The 21201-nt window shown below is 42.5% G+C and overlaps 1 protein-coding gene across 4 annotated transcripts in view; it reads left to right on the forward strand.

The window, feature by feature from the left end:
* The first annotated feature begins 1046 nt into the window (after positions 1–1046).
* The window catches only part of crhr1 (corticotropin releasing hormone receptor 1), a 49262-nt gene continuing 29107 nt past the window's right edge, over positions 1047–21201 (forward strand). The window contains exon 1 of one of the 4 annotated variants that reach the window (XM_070982156.1): positions 1047–1429. In XM_070982156.1, the coding sequence (XP_070838257.1) occupies positions 1400–1429 (30 nt within the window). In that variant the 5' untranslated portion in view covers positions 1047–1399. The remainder of the gene's footprint in view (positions 1430–21201) is intronic. The other 3 variants (XM_070982154.1, XM_070982158.1, XM_070982155.1) reach the window with 3 other exon arrangements.

Here is a 21201-nt window from a genome sequence, read left to right on the forward strand (position 1 = left end):
CACGCCATCTGTGCTTTCAATGAAAGATTATTACAGATCTTCAGCTTCCCGGTGTGCCTGTGTCTGTGTTCGTGTTCAGCCTGCATGTCTGCCAGGAAGCTTCTTTTTATTATCACTTTTCACCTTTCATTGATGAGAGCTTTTATTTTGAAAGTGAAGCCCAGAATGTGACACTGATGCTGTCTGAGACACTGTGAGGTGAAACAGGAAGAGTCTGTCTCTTTTGTTAACAGTTGGATTCATTCTTTGACAGTAAGCTTGACTATTTTCCTCACAATTAATTATTGAAAAAGCTTGATTTTCAAAGCCTTATTTTTCTCTGAAGACAGTTTGCATGTGTCCCGCTTTCATTTTGAAATCAGTTCTTACCGTCATGTGTGATGATGACAGACTAATAAATGAAATATGAGATCATGACTTTATGTGGCACAAAGTTTTATTTGAAAATAGAGAACAAAAGTGCAGACAGAGAAGTTTCAGACGTTTGTTCTGAGCGGATCCTGATTGGTCGTGAAGAGGACCACACCTGACCACACGTCAACCAAATGGCGAATTGTTTTCACACTTTCAGTTCCTGTTGAGATTAACCTCTGTCCAACCAGAACACACCTTCTGTCTGAGCCAATGGGCGTCACGAGCAGCGACTGGTTAATGTGGCCTGAAGCAAAAGCCTGCAGACAAGACTCAGGGCTGAAAGGCACACACAAAGTAATATTCTGAAGATACCTAAAGAACCTGATTGGACGTTTGGGAGATGACATCATGTGGCCATGAAACAATGATATGTTCTAGATCCAGCACAGACATCAGGACATGATGAGATGAGATCAGATCAATCAGTAATTAGACACTTGTCCCAGATCATAATCATAACCCCAATCAATCAATCAATCAATCAATCAATCAATCAATCAATCAATCAATCAATCAATCAATCATGTAGTAATGCATTGGTGGAAGCTGAAGCTGAAGATGATGGTTAGTGTTTCAGAGGTGTGACAGCAGCATCTTTCTCTCTGCAGCCCTCCCCGCTCTCTGATTGGTTCGCGCTCTGCAGCAGCCTCCTCACCGGCAGCACGCGCTGCTCCGGTCTGTCAGTGAAGACCGAGTCCGTCCGGAGGATGAATGAGAGACTCGGACCAGGGTAGACGCGTGCGAACCCGGACTGACTGACCCGGACCCTCTCTGTACCCGGCTGGTTTCCGGTCTGGTACGGCTCGTTTCTCGCCGCTTGCTGTGTTTTGTGTTGGATCTCCTCTGTTGTGGATCTGTATGGTCGATCTATCCCGGTTCGGACCGACATGACGCGGGAATTAAAGCGGACTGGACCGTGCAGGACGAGGCTGTGAAAGGAAGGACCGCTGCGTGCCAGAGCGCGCGCCAACGTGCCGATGAATGAATGACAGAGATGGAGAAACTACTGAGTCAGGTAGGAGCGCGCGCACGCGTGCGATACACTGTGTGTGTGTTTGTGTGTGTGTGTGTGTGTGTGTGTGTGTGTGTGTTGGTGGGTGGGTGTGTTTGTGTTTGTGTGTGAATGTCTGTGTGTGTTTGTCTTAAAATTTGTGTGTGTGTGTGTGTGTGTGTGTGAGAGAGGCAGTTTGTGTGTTTCAGTTGTTTTGTTCAATTAGATAAAGCTACTAGTTCACAGGATGGTAACACTTGTGTGTAAGTGTGTAACAATAACAACAACAATAATAATAATTTTAACATTCATTAACATTCGCACACCTGCACACCTGCACACCTGCACACCTGCCCTACACATAAATAATAATAGAACGAAAGGCGAGAAGCAGCAGTGGCCAATCAGACGCTGGTGGTGGAGAGTTCAGGGTCTGTCTCCGTCCTCTCTGCTCAGACTTCAAGAGGAACCTCAGGAGCTGCTCTGATCCACACAGGAGGCGTCACCTGAGTGTGTTTCCGTCGGCCAGCTGTTGTCTTTTTTTATTATTATTTAAATTTTATAATAACAATACAAGACAAAAAAATGGTAGCTGCAGTTAAGTACATTTAAACATACATTAAGCTTCTCATAAAGTCCAAGGGGCCTTGCAGAACACTAGGCCTCTCCAGTGGATTGAGAGACAAGCAGCCTGTTCCATAGCAACAATGTCCATAAAGTCGTTTCGCCAGAGATCTATACTGAAACAGTACTGTCCAGTTAATAAGGATAGTCCTTTTTGCCACCAAGAAAGCCAGTGAGAAAATATGTTGCATATTTCTTGACTGTATACCATCAATCTCAACTCCAAATAGACACAAAATTGGACAAAGTGTGATCTGGGTATTGAGTGCAGGGGTTCTGTCATTAATGATATCTAACAGCCGAACAATTCCATAACACGTGTGTGAGTGTCCACACCGAACCATAACCATGCCAGCACAGATTTGACACCGAAGGATCAATTTTACTCATTATTTCCGGGGTCATGTAAGCCCTGTGAATTATTTTTAGCTGAAAAATTTTTATACCTGACGCATTTTGAAATGGTTGTACTATTTCTAAGTGCTTGTCATTCGGAGATAGGCAGACCCAAAACTGCCAAAGCTAAAGCCAAATACAGGAAAAAGATAGAAAATCAGTACGTAAATGGTGACCTCAGGTCAGCCTGGGGGGATCAAATCTATGGCTTCCATTAATCAGCATGCTAATGACACCAAGCAAGCCATTAATATAAATGGAGTTGAAGACATAGACTTATCAAACACCTTTATTAGGTTCTTTTCAAGGTTTGAAAGGTCTGACTTCACTCAGGATGTCTCCAGGTTGAGGGACTCCTTGGTACCCCATAGTGACATACTGATATCTCAAGAGCAAGTCAATGTTTTGTTTAAGGAAACGAGGACAAGGAAAGCTTCTGGCCCTGATGCCATCTGTGGTCGCACTCTGCACCACTGTGCTGATCAGCTTAGTGAGGTTTTCACCAGGCTTTTTCAAATGTGCCTTGATAGCTGTCAGCTGCCCACGATTTGGAAGTCCTCCACCATAATTCCCATTCCGAAAGTTAAAAACCCTAGAGAATTAAATCAATTCAGACCTGTGGCTCTCACTTCTCTGGTGGTGAAAAACCTTGAGAAAATTTTAAAAGAAGAGGTTCTCTCCCTGGTTGAAGGCAAACTGGACCCACTTCAGTTTGCCTATCAAACTAGTAAAGGAGCGGAAGACGCTAAACTCTTTATCCTGGACAAAGTGAATAAACACCTACAAAAACCAAATGCTCATGTCAGACTTTTATTCGCTGATTTTTCCTCAGCTTTTAATAAGATGCAACCTCACATTCTGCTCAAGAGGCTTGCTTCTTATTTTAATCTACCTGACCAGCTCTGAACATTGTTTCTAAACTTCTTAACAGACAGAACACAACGGGTTTTAGCAAATGGTATCATGTCTAATACCTTGGTTTCAAACACAAGGTTGTGTCCTTTCGCTGCTGCTTTTTATTTTGTACACTGACAGCTGCAGGTCTTGTAAAGAGGGCAGCTTCCATGTGAAATCCTCAGATGACACTGCACTCCTGTCGCTTCTCCAGGGTGCAGTCAGATCATGGCTGCGCCCTTCCTGCCTTTGTCCAGTGGTGTCACAAAAATCTCCTCGATCTCAATGTTTCTAAAACTAAGGAACTTGTGATTGATTTTAGGAAAAACAAAACTAATCCCACTCCTAGCATAATTCATGGCGAAGATGTTGAAATTGTGGACTCTTACAAGTACATGGGCACGGTATTTGATTCTCATCTTAAGTTTGACGTAAACACTGAATCAATCATTAAACGAGGTCAACAGAGAATCCACCTGTTGCGGAAAATCAACTCCTTTGGTGTTAGCAAACCCATCTTGTGCACTGTCTATCTGTCTTACACTGAGAGCTTGCTAACTTTTTCATTTATCTGCTGGTTTAACGGTTTGTCTGTGAAGGATAGAAATTGCCTTAACAATATTGTTAAAGTCTGCTCCAAAATCACTGGAGCCCAGCAGAGTGACTTAAACTCTCTCTGGGACAAACGTGTTTCCAGAAGGCCAAAAGTATCATTAGTCATGATCACATTCTGTGCAATGAGTTTACACTAATGCCGTCAGGACGGCGCTATCTGCCACCTCTCAGGAAGACAAACCGCTATTCCAGGCAGTTCATCCCCTCGGCCATTAAGCTGCTGAATACAGAGTAGCTGTCTTAGATGAAGTTTGCACCTGCATTTATTTTGCACATACCACGCTGGTTGTCCTTATTGGTAGTTACTGCAGGTACTGTACATTCATGGAATGTAACTCTTTATGTGAAATTCTCTCGGCACTTTATTTATTCACTTATTTATTCTCGTACCTTTTCCTGTTTTTATTCCTGTGTTTTTTATTTTTGTATTTATTCTGTTTTATTCAAATATTTTTATTCTTGAATTTTTTTTTTTAAAGTACTTCCCCATGTGCCATTTATCGTTACCTCTGTCACTGATGATGACTGTAGAGATGACTGTGCAGTATGAATGAATATATGTGGTCGGTGGACTGTCGAAACTGAATTGCCCTTCGGGGATAAATAAAGATATCTGTATCTGTATCTCTTACTGTTAGTGCTGGTGCAGTTGAAAAGCCTCGCCGGTCATTTCATGGTAAGCCTAGGACCAGTCTTTGCAGGTTTTAGGAAGTTCTTGTATATGCTTGTCACACCCACGATAGTGACAATGACGCGCACAGGATGCAGGATGCCATAACGCATGTCTTATCAGTTTGGAGCACCTTTCTGATGTTGTCATACGCCGCTTGTTTTTTCCTAATCTCCATCGGTAAGTCCTGTTGTATCTGTAATGCTTTCCTCTGTCTGTAAGGACGGGGAGGTTCACCAGGGTCTGGTAGGGGTCGTGGGGAACGCCGTTGGTTCTCAACTTCAGGAGTCGGTTCACCGTCATTGAGATCCAGAACGTATCTCAAAATGCCATCCAGCATACCAGGAGTTGATTCTAGACCTTCGGGCAGGCATGAACATCAGATTTCTCTTCCAAATTTCAGTTTCCATTTTGTCCATTTTTGGTTGTAGAACGCCCATATTCTTGGTCAGGGCTTTCACCTTTTCGCTATCGGATTTGGTATCAGTCTCAAAAATTCCGATCTTAGTTTCCACATTCGAGATTCTATTATTCATAGCTCGTGTATCTTTCTTCAGATCTTTGATTGAGTTGGTTGCTTCAGTCATTTTAGTATCAAACGAAGATCTGAAGTTTGTAAACTCAGTCAGAAGGTGCTGCGCCCATGCAGGTGTCTCTTCATTGCCCACAATTTGATTGATTGCAGCACGACGCTGGTTAGTTTTCGCTATAGATCTTGTTTCACGAGGAGGCCCAGCATTAGACATCTAGCCAGGTCTTATGTCTATGTTTTTATCGTCATGAATCTCGAACTTTATCAATCAATCAATCAATCAATCAATCAATCAATCAATCAATCAATCAATCAATCAATCAATCAATCAAACTTTATTTGTATAGCACCTTTCATACATAAAAATGCAACACAAGGTGCTTGACAAAAGATAAAACATAAGATAGTAATATAATAGCAAACACCCTGTTTGAACAGATTTGACTTTTGCTCATCTGGCTAACATCAATAAAAAGATATTGGTCACAGCAGCAGATGGCGTCCTGGTGAGCTTCCACAGCAGCCAATCATATCACAGCAACTCCTCTTCAACCCTTTAAACACTGCAGATGATTTATTGAGACAAATGTGTCCCCCCATTTAAAGACTTCAACTGTGTGTCACAGCAGGATGCAGCAGTTACCTGGTAATGCTCTCAGGTGACTTCCTGCCCTGTGCTGCTCAGGTATCCTGAGGGAGAGACATGATGTATATGTGGGGGAGGGGGTTGGCATTTCACCACTGTACATCATTCTATTTATAGAACACACACACACACACACACACACACACACACACACACACACACACACACACACACACACACACACACACACGTGGAATCTGTTTCATTCAGTTCCAGAATAATGCATTGAGAATAATGAGAGAGAGACGGTAGAGAGACCTCTGCACACACGGAGCTAGAGAGAGATGCAGTCTGTTCTTCTTTGCTGGTCTCAGATCAGCACTGTTGATTAGTTCCTCTTTTAACTCTGAGGAGGCTGCCGATGGCCAACACTGATCCAGGGTCAGTTCCTGAAAAGAATTCCGAATCGAAGGATATTTGTTGAAAATGGTCACAGCAGCAGGAGCAGCTGATGGTCACATGACCAGAAAACACACGTGATGTCACGTCTGTTTGTTTGTTTGAGGGTCTGAGCTGTGAATGATGATGACGATGCTCCACAGCTTCATCCTCAGAGCTGATTGATTTGTGGGAACTCCAATAAGATAAGATAAGATAAGATAAGATAAGATAAGATAAGATAAGACTTTATTGATCCCGCACTGGGGTTAGTCATTACAGCCAGCAAGTATTACAAAGAGCAAAAATAGAGGCACAAAAGGGAAATAAGATAAAAAAAAAGTGGACAGGATACAGAGTAGAAAAACTGCGTACATGTCCATGATGGACAGATCTTGATGATGGAAAAATCCTACTGCTTTAAAATGTACTATTGCCAATATTCTTATGAAAAAAACAAAACAACTAATGTTGTGTTATTTCACATTTGAGAAAGACAAAGTCTATGTACATGCACAATATATACGGTTTATAAAAATACTGTTGCCACCAGTGACGGCTAGTGAAAAAATTTCTTGGTGGGCTGGTGTGCCAACAGATTTCCCTGACTAATCTAGCATAAGCATTCAAATGAACAGTCGGAAAATGACGACTGTTCCACAATAATAATTTAATTTCACAGTTTCAAAGAAAAAGTAACAATTTACAGCTATATTAGACTTTATGCTATCAAATACTATACAATACAAGCAAGGGATAAATTCACAACAAGGGTATGATTTCAGCTGAATCTATACAAATCAACAGAGTGAATGAGTGAGTGAGCGAGTGAGTGAGTGAGTGAGTGAGTGAGCGAGTGAGTGAGCGAGTGAGTGAGTGAGCGAGTGAGTGAGCGAGTGAGTGAGTGAGCGAGTGAGTGAGTGAGCGAGCGAGTGAGTGAGTGAGCGAGTGAGTGAGTGAGTGAGCGAGTGAGCGAGTGAGTGAGCGAGTGAGTGAGTGAGCGAGTGAGTGAGTGAGTGAGTGAGTGAGTGGAGGGGGGAAGTGTCTCAGGTGAGTGTGGGTTGAGTTATTATATGAAGAGAGAATGAAACAGAACATTTCCTATTAAAATGTAACGTATACAAAGAATTGAGAACCACGTTCAGAGATGAAACATGAACAGATGATTTTAACAGACAAACAAAAGAATGCAACATTTACTTGGAGAAAACAGCATCGGCGCCATAGACGCAGCAAAATCTGTCAGTGCATGTCACAGTGAGAGAAAACAACAAAGCAGTCTCCACAACTATATTATTATTACATATGGTTTTTATCTTCCTCTTCATTGTGCCTTCTTACAGCAATGCGGTGCCCATCATCTAGCTGCGTTGCTATGCTAATCTTTCCGAACACAGCTAGCTTTACACAGTCTTCCATGTGAACTTTGGATCTCTCATGTTTCTTGATCCGTTCGGAGAGGTGCTTTAAGTCAGTTAGTCCAGTCTTTGTCCAAGTCGAATCACATTTTTCACTTCTGAAGAGGATACAGGGAAACAGAAAAGTTCACAGGCTGCACCACAACCTGCCAGCCACGTCTTATGGTTGAACCACCTCCGACAAAAACTCCGTTTGTACAGTTTATCTTGGTTTGCTGGGAAATGTCGATTTCAGGCTTGTCGGGTCGCAGATCCTTAACGAGAGGTTTTTCCTCCGTCATCCGTCTTGCAAAAGGGTACATTAATAACGATTTCACCGAATTTGGTGGAAGCTGCTCTTGACTTCCAGTTCTTTTCCGCCATCGCCATCATCTCTCTTCCTCACTGCTGGCTCCTCACGTAGCTCTAGCAATCCTAAACCTTCACGTGTTTTATGTAGCACTTGGGGCGACGTTTCCAGCGCCCCACAGGCGTTAAATTTGTCGACGTTGATAGGCCAATTATTCAGAATTTTTCCCTAGCAACCATAACCGAATTGGCTATTTAGCTGCAAGTCAAGGCGCTTTGCCGAGCGCCCCATGAGAGAATGATACACTGTCTGTCAGTGGAAATTCACTGTTTAATGAGTGTCGGTGGAAATGTAAAAAGTAAAACAAAAAAATGTCTTTCCCCTCCACAGCTGGTGGGGCAGAGCCCCAGCGCCCCCTATGGGCCAGCCGCTGCTGGTTGCCACAGACCGAAACCCGAACAGTGTCCTCCACATTCCAAAGGACCTCAGTCTTCTTAGCAGGTGCAGACGACTTTGTCCCCTCCTGTACAGGACATCTGTGTTTGTCCGGTCCAGTTTGTTGTTGAGGTGAACACCCAGGTATTTGTAGTCCCCCACGATCTCAATGTCCAAACCCTGGATGTTCACCAGTGTCGTCTGTGGTACCTTCCTTTGGAAGTCCATCACCATGTTTGTCTTGCTGGCGTTTCTGAACAGACGGTTCAGTCCACACCAGTCTACAAAGAGGGGTCTGCCCGGTATTCCACTTCGTTCCCCTGTGATACGCATCCAAAGATAGCTGTATCATCAGAGAACTGACAAGAGTCTGAAGTCCGTTCAAGTTACAATACAATGTTCAAGAAACTTTATTAGTGACTCAAACTCAGTTGGTTTGTGTGAAATGAAGTTGCTGAAATTGGTCAAACAAAGATAAAAAAATTGAACGCCCTGCAGAGGATAATCAATCAAGCTGATCAGACATCCAGTCAAAGCTCTGATGAGTCTCAGTGGAATTTCTGCATGGAGCTGATTTGTGGTCTGTGTCTTTGAGTCGTCTCTTAGTGCATTTGTCTCGGCGGCCTCGTGTCTTGTCGTGTCGTGTCGTCAGGAAAGCAGAGGAGGATTTTAGGCTCTGGCGGTACTTCGTACCTGTGAGGTTATCTGGTTGGTGGAGGGATGAAGCTGCGTTCACGGACGCTGAACAAATACTTCCAAATATGACTTTAACCACAGTGACTTTGTCACAAGTAACAGACAAAACATAAACAGGAAGATGAAAATATGGAAATAAGTAAAGAACTGTTGTTTTATTAGACTAAATAAACTGCACTCAATGATTCTGGTGTTTCAGAGTAAATGCATATAAGAGTCATTCCATGAAAATGGCACAATTTCAGTCCCTCTCACCTCTTAAGACGTATTTCATCTATTGGGTCACCAAACTTTATATTTAAACAGCTTTACATATACATTGAAATGCACCCTTTAATACAGTGTAAAAACTGAACTAAATTTTATCTTTTTATGAGAAATAATACAGTTTTTTCATTTGACACCATCTATTTTGTCATGTCCCTCATGGCCTTGATGAAAGTTTACTTTGAAAATACCAAATAAAACTATTTAAAAAGTCAATAAATTTTGATATCAACCTAAACATCTATTTGTGCTCGTTTGCTGGTAATGATTTTTTTCCCCAAAATTAATTGTTAATTATTCATTAAAATCACATTATTTCTGTACCTGAGTAACCCCTCAACCCCGTTACATGAATGATCCCACCCCCATAAATACAATGGTATGATCCAGAATACATCAGGAAGCGACATCACTGAAGTCTTTTGGACATCAGGACCACAGAGACAGGCAAGTTGCTCCCATCTTTTCCTTCATTATGGTCATTTATCTTTTGATATTGTGGTCGTCAAATTCAATGACTCAACACTGAAAAAATGAAAAAAAGATAGAAAACTATTACTTATGAAAAAGTTTTTTGTTATTTCAAGTATATATGCTAATTCTGAATTTCATGCATGCCATGTACTCTCCGTCTGGTATTCACTACATTGAGCAGCGGCCATTTTGTACAAAAATCTCAACCCCGTTATGTGTTTGACTGTAACAGTTTGTGAGATTGTGACGGGGTTGAGATTTTAAGACTTTGGTTGCTAGGTTATCCAGTTATATAAATTAATTATTATTATATTCAACATTCTTATACTGCATGCATGCTGAATGTGATTTATGTTCCATGTCATAGATGCAAGCGAGATGCCACCAACAACAGCAGCAGAAAGGCAGAGGAAGTATCGGCTGATCCTGAAAGAAGGGAGAGATACCTGCAGAGTGAGCGTGAGAGATGGAGAAAGAATGCAGAGAATGCAGGGAAGAAGAAAGCAATTAAAGAACTGAGTGAAAGAGAGCAGCGTAAGAAAAGAAAAATGTGGAGAGCAGCTTACCGTAGGAGCAAGGAGAGGAAAGAAGTGCTCAAAAACTTGAGCACTCCTCCACAGAGTCCAGATCCGGGAGATCACCCAGAGCAGCCTTCGCAGCCAAGATCTTCAAGGTTAGGGCAATAGTTAACAGTGTTATAGTGGAAAAGTCATTTTAGAAACAGGGAGGGCAGGAGGAAAAAAGACATAACTTTCCACACCCAAATCAACTTTTATTGTTTTGTTTTGTAGGCAACGTCTGGTGGCTCGGAAGGAACACGGAAGAGAAAAAAATAAGCTCAAGAGGCAAATAGCGGAACTACAGGAAAAACTTGAAAAAGACAGAAAAAGCGAAGAAAAATACAAAAAAAGGTGCCAACGTTCAAAGAAATTCGGATTCACCACAGTCAAAGATAACACAACCCCCAAATCAAAAAAACCTTACTTTACCATGAATCACTCATTCAAAATATTTAAGATTCAAGATAAATACAAAAAAGCCACCAAGGACAGAGAAAGGCAGCTGCCAAAGTCACGACGGAGAGAATTATAAAAAAAATACAGGTTGCAAAAATTTGCAGGTGACTGCCTCTGATTTTCAAACAAGAATTTTAAACATCACGACAGTCTTCATTTTGAAAGAAAGAGGACCAGCAGGTTCACTGAAGACTTCAAAAAAAGAATCAAGGCTTTCTATCTCAGGGATGATGTGAGTAGAATGACCACAGGAACCAAAGAAACACTCACAAAGAACAAATTAAGAATGCAGAAGAGGTTCCTGATGGATACAATACAAAATAACCACAGAAAACCCAGACCAGACGATATCCTACTCCCTTTTCTGTCATCTTCGCCCCTTTTGGGTTGTGAATCTAACCCTCTCTGAACGTGACACATGCATGTGTAAGTTGCATGAAAATCTCAGCTTTCTGGCGGTGAAGCTCAGTCAGTTGAAAGTCATTGAGACTGCCAACACTGAAGAGTTGATAGAGAAGGTTTGCTGCAACTCATCCAGCAAGAGTTGCATGTATGGAGAGTGTGTCCATTGCAAGGACAAAACTGTTCACATCACAAGTGCATACGACAGCACCTCAAACACATCATTTAGCCAGTGGGTAACAGAGGAGAGGGAGATAGACAAAAATGGAGAAAAGGCAACTGTCAAGGTGACAGTCAAGAAATCTGTGGAGGGCACACAAGAGGACCTCATTGAGCTCTTCCACAGTTATGTAAAGAGATTTAAAATGCATCACTTTAATATCAAGCAGCGGTATGCCTTCTGAGCTGAAGAACAACATGTCAGGGGAAGAGGCTTTGATACATGTTGACTTCTCAGAAAACTGCAGCTGTAAATACAGTTCTCAGTTCAGCATCAGCAGCTTCACATCAGCAGGCCACCCTTCACACGGGTGTGTTGTGCGTTGCTGGACACTCAGAGCCTGTGTGCTTTAGCACCATCTGCCCCAGTAGACATAAAGGCCCTCCAGCAATATGGCAGCACCTAAATCCTGTGCTGGATTACCTCCAAGCCCAACATCCACCAGTGTCTGTGCTGGACCCTGTACACAATACAAACAACGGGGCAACTTCTACCTTTTCACTACAAAACTGGACAGAAGAGGATTCAAGGCTGGTTCTTGGAATTTCCTCGAGGCCAGTCATGGAAAAGGAGCACCAGATGGTGTCGGGGGTGGCAAAGGGCTGTGACATCCCAGATGCAGAGGAGTTATTCAGGGCCTTGTCTGAAACAAACACAAATGTGAAACTGTTCTTTGTGAAAAGTGAAGATGTTGAGGAAGCAATGGAGAAAATGTCAAAGCAGATACCAGCTGTTCCTGGAACCATGAGAATTCACAAAGTCATTACTCTGACTGCAGGAGAACTGACGGTTCCTGATGTAAGCTGCATGTGCACAACACGGAAGCAGTTTAACTGCAAGTGCTTCAACAGCCAGTGTTTCAGCTTTGGCCAGAAGATACAAACAGCTGTGTCACAGCCAGCCAGTGGGGGGAATCCAGAAAAAGAAATCCAGTGGGAAAGTCCAGAGCTGATTGGTAAATGGTGTATTCTCAGATATGATGATGATTTGTATCCAGGCATCATTCTAAACATACAGGGAACACATGTCCAGGTCAAATGCATGCGTCATGTTGGGTCAAAGCGATTCTTCTGGCCGCATCAGGATGATATCCTCTGGGACCTGTTTGATGATGTCCTGGAGCTCATTCCACCCCCACAGAACGAGACAAAGCACCATGTGGAAGTCCTGAAAGAAGTGTGGGACTGACTCACAAGATGAATTCAACGCCACAAGAGCACACACTGATGCAGGCACACACATGCAAACACTCTGACATGGACACAGACACAGCTGATACAGAGACACACTGAAATCATTAACTGTTTGATAATTATTGTTATTATTACAACCAGCTCATCAATTTACAAGTTTAATTGTATGTTATAGGAACAAGGACGAAGTGACTTTCAGCACACCTCTCTTGAGGCTCTCTTATGCCTAGACACACACACACACACACACACACACACACACACACACACACACAAACAATACACGTTATGTTACATTTGAGCAATTCACTTTACAATGACTGTTAGTTGTTAACATGCTCTTGTGGTTGTTTTTACTTTAGATTAATGAAAGTCAATTCAACTGCAATTTGTATCTGGTGTCCTTCCTATGGTTACAAAATGAAATATAATGCTACGGAAAGTCCTATACATTGAATTTGAGAGTAAACAATTATATATGTGTAAAGCTGTATTTGTCCCTTCAACCCCATTATGCTCACCTACATTTTCATATATTATTTTCTAAAAATGTTGAAAAAATAATGTAACCTCTTCAGTGCTCCCTGTACAGGGGGCAACCTGGGATGCGTGCGCACGTCGATGATCGAAGGTCACACTCGAGCACCAATCCTAACTTGTAGCATACCAGAATAAGGGGAGAAACTCAGCTAAAAGCCTCCACCAAGCACTGCCACCAAAACGAAACCTAATTCATACTGCAAGAAATTCTATGGGCATATAAGGAAAAGACGAAAACAGCGTACGTCCAGTTTAGAGCGTCTGCTGTGTTCACCACTTTATACAAACAACAAAAGCCTGATATCATATGAAAGCAGAGAGTCTGACGATCACGACAATGTCTGCCTCCTCACTGTGCGACCAAAACTCGGCGAGCCAGCAGCCAAAGAGCAGCAGAAACACATTTCTCAGAAGCACAGTGTGTCTTACCTTTGCTGTTTTATGGCCAAAAGTTATATTCCAGCTCGAGAAAACGCTGCTACAGTCTGCTCCTATGACTCTGTTTACCATCCACCGCGAGGGTCCTGCTTCTTTACATAAAGAGGAGGGGGTTTCAAGAGTGGGGGGGTGCATGCATCAAATACCCTATCTGTGGGCTTACTTCCTTCTGTATCGTCATTGGTGTTTCTATGGTGAACTTGGGTCCTGCCCCCCAAATGACCAAATTGGGGGGGCTACTGACTACTGTAAGTGCACAGTTAGTTTCACTTCTCCGTGTCATTCACACTGAATAGGCAGAGCGCCTACAGAGGCTCACAGACGACCTGCTAAGCAGGCTGAGGTGTTATTTTACTGTTTTATTTGTATTTCGTCCTTTCATGACGGTAAAAACAACAGAAAAAAGAAAACGGCGCTACAGAGAAGATTGGTAGAGCCTTCAGAGAGATAACGTACTCGCTCAGACGAGCGCCTGTGGGAAACCTCCATAAAACTGCTCAGGTTCATTATGAATTAATGAATTAAGAATTTGGCCTTCATCACATGATTTAAAGGTGGTATTTACTCAAAAAAATGTTGTTTTTTTTTATTAATAATTTCTACTGTGTTCAAGATGAATTTACTCTGACATAGTAATGACTCATTAGCTGCTCGTCATCTGAGGCCAGAGACCAGTTCAAAATGAACCTGGTTCACTTCATTTCTAGTGTGAAAACATTTGTGGATGTTCAGACCAGTTAATTTGACTCAGTGTCTGTCTGTATGTCAGAACAGCTGTAGATCTATTCCTGCCAGTTCACAGCATGGACAGCAGATACTGAACAAAGGTAAAGAATGGGAGAGATTAAAGAACAGCCGGGACTGTAATAAGTGTTAGTGTGTGAAAAGAAAACTGATTGGAACAGGCGTGATGGGTCTGAAGGGACGTTTTCAGACTCTGGAGGTGGATCAGTCCTGAATGGAGGGCAGGTTGTCACCAGTAATGCCCTCCAAGTGTGCTGCATCCACAGGCTTGATATGTGATATCCACAGTCCCCCGGCGAAATACAGCACAAGCAGATAAAGCAATGCAGCCTTGAGCCAGTGATGATCTGAGTAGACGACCATCCACCAATTTCCTCTGTAGCTTCAAAGATGCTGGCAAGCTGTTGATTCAGTAGTGCCCGACCTCCGTGAGAGAATCCACTTCAACTATGCCAACCTACTGGCTATGGCCAATAAAACCCCCTCCCAGTTCCTGCTGACCTCTACGTCTACTGTAGTTGCACCCCCAACACCTTCTGCCCCTTCTTCTCTGCCCTAATCCCCTCAGTAGCAGTGGGGCTTCCGACTCCCTACAGATGCCATACAAAAGCACCCCAATCCTCCCCAGTCTGTGCCCACTTCCTGAAGGTCCTTCCTCTTTTCAACGGGCAGACACACATTATGTGGATAGGATGAGACAACTATGCTTTCAAACTGAACTCCAACCCCAGCCGACTGGGGACACTCACATAACGAGGCAAACAAAGGCTCAGTGGTATAATGTCACCCTGGCAAATGGACCAGTGGACCCCAAAGACTCTGGTCTACATAGCTGCCTTAACCAGAGGAAATCACAAGGACCTGGCATAAAGCGTCTTCATAGCTGCCACCGTGACAACGATTCTTTCTGATAGGCGTAGCTCAAGTCTTCAGCCTCTTCCTGGGAGTTAGTCCTGTTCCAGAAGCCGCCTTTCTTCCACCAGGTATGTCTTAGGGATCTAAGAAATGTTTGAGAATCTGGAAAACACTCATCACTTAAATCATTGTTTTCCATCAAAACATCCCTCACCTCCACCTTCACCTTCACCTGCCCTCCTCCTGCATCCCCTTCTCTCCTTCAGACTCAGCCAGCCTACTGGTGTCCTTCTGTCCACCAACCCACTCTTTACTCCTTCTCACCTCCTCCTCAGTCCATGTCCAGACTCTCTAACTACCCACTCCCCTGTTTTCCTAGTATGCAGTATGAAACTATTACATCAGTTTATTTTGCTGTGTGTTAGGCCGGGCTTAGCTGGTTAGTGGTCTGCAAATTAATATATCTTTCGGTTGTAGGCCTGGCTTTCCTCTGCCATTGTTTCTGAAGTCTGCTGTGTTCTGGCCTTTGTGACCAAGAAGAAGAAGAAGAAGAAGAAGAAGAAGAAGAAGAAGAAGAAGAAGAAGAAGAAGAAGAGGGAAGATTAGATGAAAAAGAAACAGAAGGCCCAGAGGATGAGGGAGGAGGAGAGGAAGAAGAAATAGAGAAAGAAAATAAAGATGGAAAAGAAGAAAGAGAAGAAGAAGGAGGACGAGTTGGAGAAGAAGAAGGAGAAGAAGAAGAAAAGGAGAAAAAAGACAGACAGGACGAAGAGGATCAGGGAAGAGAAGGAGGAGGAGGTGTTTGCTGCTGTCAGAGCTGTGAGTCAGCAGAGCTTCAGACTGACTCTGAACCAGATCAACAGACCTCGTCCTCCCACTCGCTAACAGCTGGACTGTAACAGCCGAGAGCAGGAAATCAATGTGGCACAAAACATTCAAAAATGAATGACCTTCTGTCTGTTTCCTGTTTGTCCTCCTTTGGTCTGGACTGTGGACTGCTCTGTCCCACACACAACACATCAGCTGTAAAACACATGTTAAAGTATACAAGCTCCATTTCTTGACCATTCTGCCACACAGTGTTGTACACTGATACTTCTCAGACTGTGGCTGGTTTGTCTTTGTGTTTGTCCTCACTGATATCCTTGATGGTCCATCAGTGACCACCAGTGATGTTCTGGCTGGTTTTAATCACCTGTAGAGCCCTCCTGTCCTGGGCCATCCACAAACCATGTCAGTTCATCACGTTTCCAGTCAGGATGTTTTCTACTGCTCCTCTGTCTTCTGTCTTCTGAAGCTTTGTACTAGGATGGAGATGTGAGATGACCATGACAACTTCTCTGTGATTCCCAGGAACCTGAAACTGTTCCCATGCTCCTCCTAAGCTCCTCTCATGTAGACTGAGGTGACTGTCTTCACCTCCTGTTCCAGCAGGTTGTTCTCTGAGCTGCGCTCTGTGAAACTGTTGATTTCTTCCTGATGTGGATTCTCCTCGTGGTGGTGGTGTCATCCTCAAAGCCCACAGTTTTAAGTTTGTCAATCAGTTTCTCATCGTGTTGAATGCTGAGCTGAAGTCAACAAACAACACTGTGGTGTAGTTGCTGTTGTTTTCATGTTTCATGTGGTGTTGAGGACTGGGCGGAGGGTGGTGGAGGTGGCCTCTTTTGTGGATCTGCTGCTTCTGAAGGTGACGGGTGATGGTCCAGGCTGGCTGGGATCCTGTCTTTGATGGAGAACTGGTTTCTCAATGTGCTTCATCAGAATGGGGGTGAGGACCACATGGCGGCAGTCATTTAGACCTGAGACCCCCCCTTTTACATTCTAAAGTTACACTGTATGTAATACTATATATGTGTATTCTGTATACAGTAATACCACAGTGGTATGATAAATACAACAGAAATAGAAAAGGATACTTTAACTTCAAAATTCAATAACAATAGTACAGTGTAGTATTATTATGTGGTGGGATAAGTACTACATAGTACTATTAATACACTGAACACATGTGCCTTCATGAGAGAGGAGTTGAGATCGGAGCCATATGGCCAAGACTCCCCTGAGACTTCTTAGCCAATCAGATTTAACTGCGTGCAAAACACACACACACACACACACACACACACACACACACACACACACACACACACACACACACACACACACACACACATCTGGCTGCAGTAAGTAAGGGAGGGAGGCAGCCGGGCTGTCAGGATAATGGTCTGCATGGGGAAGGATCCCCTTGCCAAAGGTCAAAGCTGAGGAAACCACCTCCTGGATGAGGCCATCAGCTCTCAGATGGTTGGGTGGCCCCAGAAAGAAGGGCAGAAAGCCAAATCCTGCATCACCACAGTAAAGAGCTCCCTCATGCCATAAACTAACGAGTTGGTTGAGAATTACTGGAGAAGTTCAGTTTATGTTTGTCTGGGGGATGTTTAGCTGCGCTGGTGGAAGCAGATATGGGTTTCCAAGAGGACCTCATGCAGGACTTGGGAGATAAAGCTTCTGCAGCCATGCAGAAAGACAAAGACTGAAAGACAGAAAGGCTGGAAGACTGAAAGACAAAGACTGAAAGACAGAAAGACAAAGACTGAAAGACTGAAAGACAGAAAGGCTGAAAGACTGAAAGACAAAGACTGAAAGACAGAAAGACAGAAAGACAAAGACTGAAAGACAGAAAGGCTGAAAGACTGAAAGACAAAGACTGAAAGACTGAAAGACAAAGACTGAAAGACTGAAAGACTGAAAGACAAAGACTGAAAGACAGAAAGACAGAAAGACAGAAAGACAAAGACTGAAAGACAGAAAGGCTGAAAGACTGAAAGACAAAGACTGAAAGACTGAAAGACAAAGACTGAAAGACTGAAAGACAGAAAGACAGAAAGACAAAGACTGAAAGACAGAAAGGCTGAAAGACTGAAAGACAAAGACTGAAAGACTGAAAGACAAAGACTGAAAGACAGAAAGACAAAGACTGAAAGACAGAAAGACTGAAAGACAGAAAGACTGAAAGACTGAAAGACAGAAAGACTGAAAGACAGAAAGACAGAAAGACAAAGACTGAAAGACTGAAAGACTGAAAGACAGAAAGGCTGAAAGACTGAAAGACAAAGACTGAAAGACAGAAAGGCTGGAAGACTGAAAGACAAAGACTGAAAGACAGAAAGACTGAAAGACATAGACAGAAAGACTGAAAGACAGAAAGACAGAAAGACAAAGACTGAAAGACAGAAAGACAAAGACTGAAAGACAAAGACTGAAAGACAGAAAGACAGAAAGACAAAGACTGAAAGACAGAAAGACAAAGACTGAAAGACAAAGACTGAAAGACAGAAAGACAGAAAGACAAAGACTGAAAGACAGAAAGACTGAAAGACAAAGACTGAAAGACAGAAAGACAAAGACTGAAAGACAGAAAGACTGAAAGACAGAAAGGCTGAAAGACTGAAAGACAAAGACTGAAAGACAGAAAGACAAAGACTGAAAGACAGAAAGGCTGAAAGACTGAAAGACAGAAAGACTGAAAGACTGAAAGACAGAAAGACAAAGACTGAAAGACAGAAAGGCTGGAAGACTGAAAGACAAAGACTGAAAGACAGAAAGACAGAAAGACAGAAAGACAAAGACTGAAAGACAGAAAGACTGAAAGACAGAAAGGCTGAAAGACTGAAAGACAGAAAGGCTGAAAGACAGAAAGACAGAAAGACAAAGACTGAAAGACAGAAAGACTGAAAGACAGAAAGGCTGAAAGACTGAAAGACAGAAAGGCTGAAAGACAGAAAGGCTGAAAGACTGAAAGACAGAAAGACAAAGACTGAAAGACAAAGACTGAAAGACAGAAAGGCTGAAAGACTGAAAGACTGAAAGACAGAAAGGCTGAAAGGCTGAAAGACTGAAAGACAGAAAGACAGAAAGACAAAGACTGAAAGACTGAAAGACTGAAAGACAGAAAGGCTGAAAGACTGAAAGACAAAGACTGAAAGACAGAAAGGCTGGAAGACTGAAAGACAAAGACTGAAAGACAGAAAGACTGAAAGACAAAGACAGAAAGACTGAAAGACAGAAAGACAGAAAGACAAAGACTGAAAGACAGAAAGACAAAGACTGAAAGACAAAGACTGAAAGACAGAAAGACAGAAAGACAAAGACTGAAAGACAAAGACTGAAAGACAGAAAGACAGAAAGACAAAGACTGAAAGACAGAAAGACTGAAAGACAAAGACTGAAAGACAGAAAGACAAAGACTGAAAGACAGAAAGACTGAAAGACAGAAAGGCTGAAAGACTGAAAGACAAAGACTGAAAGACAGAAAGACAAAGACTGAAAGACAGAAAGGCTGAAAGACTGAAAGACAGAAAGACTGAAAGACTGAAAGACAGAAAGACAAAGACTGAAAGACAGAAAGGCTGGAAGACTGAAAGACAAAGACTGAAAGACAGAAAGACAGAAAGACAAAGACTGAAAGACAGAAAGACTGAAAGACAGAAAGACTGAAAGACAGAAAGGCTGAAAGACTGAAAGACAGAAAGGCTGAAAGACAGAAAGACAGAAAGACAAAGACTGAAAGACAGAAAGACTGAAAGACAGAAAGGCTGAAAGACTGAAAGACTGAAAGACAGAAAGGCTGAAAGACAGAAAGGCTGAAAGACTGAAAGACAGAAAGACAAAGACTGAAAGACAAAGACTGAAAGACAGAAAGGCTGAAAGACTGAAAGACTGAAAGACAGAAAGGCTGAAAGGCTGAAAGACTGAAAGACAGAAAGACTGAAAGACAGAAAGGCTGAAAGACAGAAAGACTGAAAGACAGAAAGACAAAGACTGAAAGACAAAGACTGAAAGACAGAAAGGCTGAAAGACTGAAAGACTGAAAGACAGAAAGACTGAAAGACAGAAAGACTGAAAGGCTGAAAGACTGAAAGACTGAAAGACAGAAAGACTGAAAGACAGAAAGGCTGAAAGACAGAAAGGCTGAAAGACTGAAAGACAGAAAGACAAAGACTGAAAGACAAAGACTGAAAGACAGAAAGGCTGAAAGACTGAAAGACTGAAAGACAGAAAGGCTGAAAGACTGAAAGACAGAAAGACAGAAAGACTGAAAGACAGAAAGACTGAAAGGCTGAAAGACTGAAAGACTGAAAGACAGAAAGACAGAAAGACAAAGACTGAAAGACAGAAAGGCTGAAAGACAGAAAGACAAAGACTGAAAGACAGAAAGACAAAGACTGAAAGACTGAAAGACAGAAAGGCTGAAAGACTGAAAGACAAAGACTGAAAGACAGAAAGACAGAAAGACAAAGACTGAAAGACAGAAAGGCTGAAAGACTGAAAGACAAAGACTGAAAGACTGAAAGACTGAAAGACAAAGACTGAAAGACAGAAAGACAGAAAGACAGAAAGACAAAGACTGAAAGACAGAAAGGCTGAAAGACTGAAAGACAAAGACTGAAAGACTGAAAGACAAAGACTGAAAGACAGAAAGACAGAAAGACAGAAAGACAAAGACTGAAAGACAGAAAGGCTGAAAGACTGAAAGACAAAGACTGAAAGACTGAAAGACAAAGACTGAAAGACAGAAAGACAAAGACTGAAAGACAGAAAGACTGAAAGACAGAAAGACAGAAAGACAGAAAGACAAAGACTGAAAGACAGAAAGGCTGAAAGACTGAAAGACAAAGACTGAAAGACAGAAAGGCTGGAAGACTGAAAGACAAAGACTGAAAGACAGAAAGACTGAAAGACTGAAAGACAAAGACAGAAAGACTGAAAGACAGAAAGACAGAAAGACAAAGACTGAAAGACAGAAAGACAAAGACAGAAAGACAAAGACTGAAAGACAGAAAGACTGAAAGACAAAGACTGAAAGACAGAAAGACAAAGACTGAAAGACAGAAAGACTGAAAGACAGAAAGGCTGAAAGACTGAAAGACAGAAAGACAAAGACTGAAAGACAGAAAGGCTGAAAGACTGAAAGACAGAAAGACTGAAAGACTGAAAGACTGAAAGACAGAAAGACAAAGACTGAAAGACAGAAAGGCTGGAAGACTGAAAGAC

Source organism: Chaetodon trifascialis, chromosome 15 (genome assembly GCF_039877785.1).
Source record: "Chaetodon trifascialis isolate fChaTrf1 chromosome 15, fChaTrf1.hap1, whole genome shotgun sequence".
NCBI classification, from domain to species: domain Eukaryota; kingdom Metazoa; phylum Chordata; class Actinopteri; order Chaetodontiformes; family Chaetodontidae; genus Chaetodon; species Chaetodon trifascialis.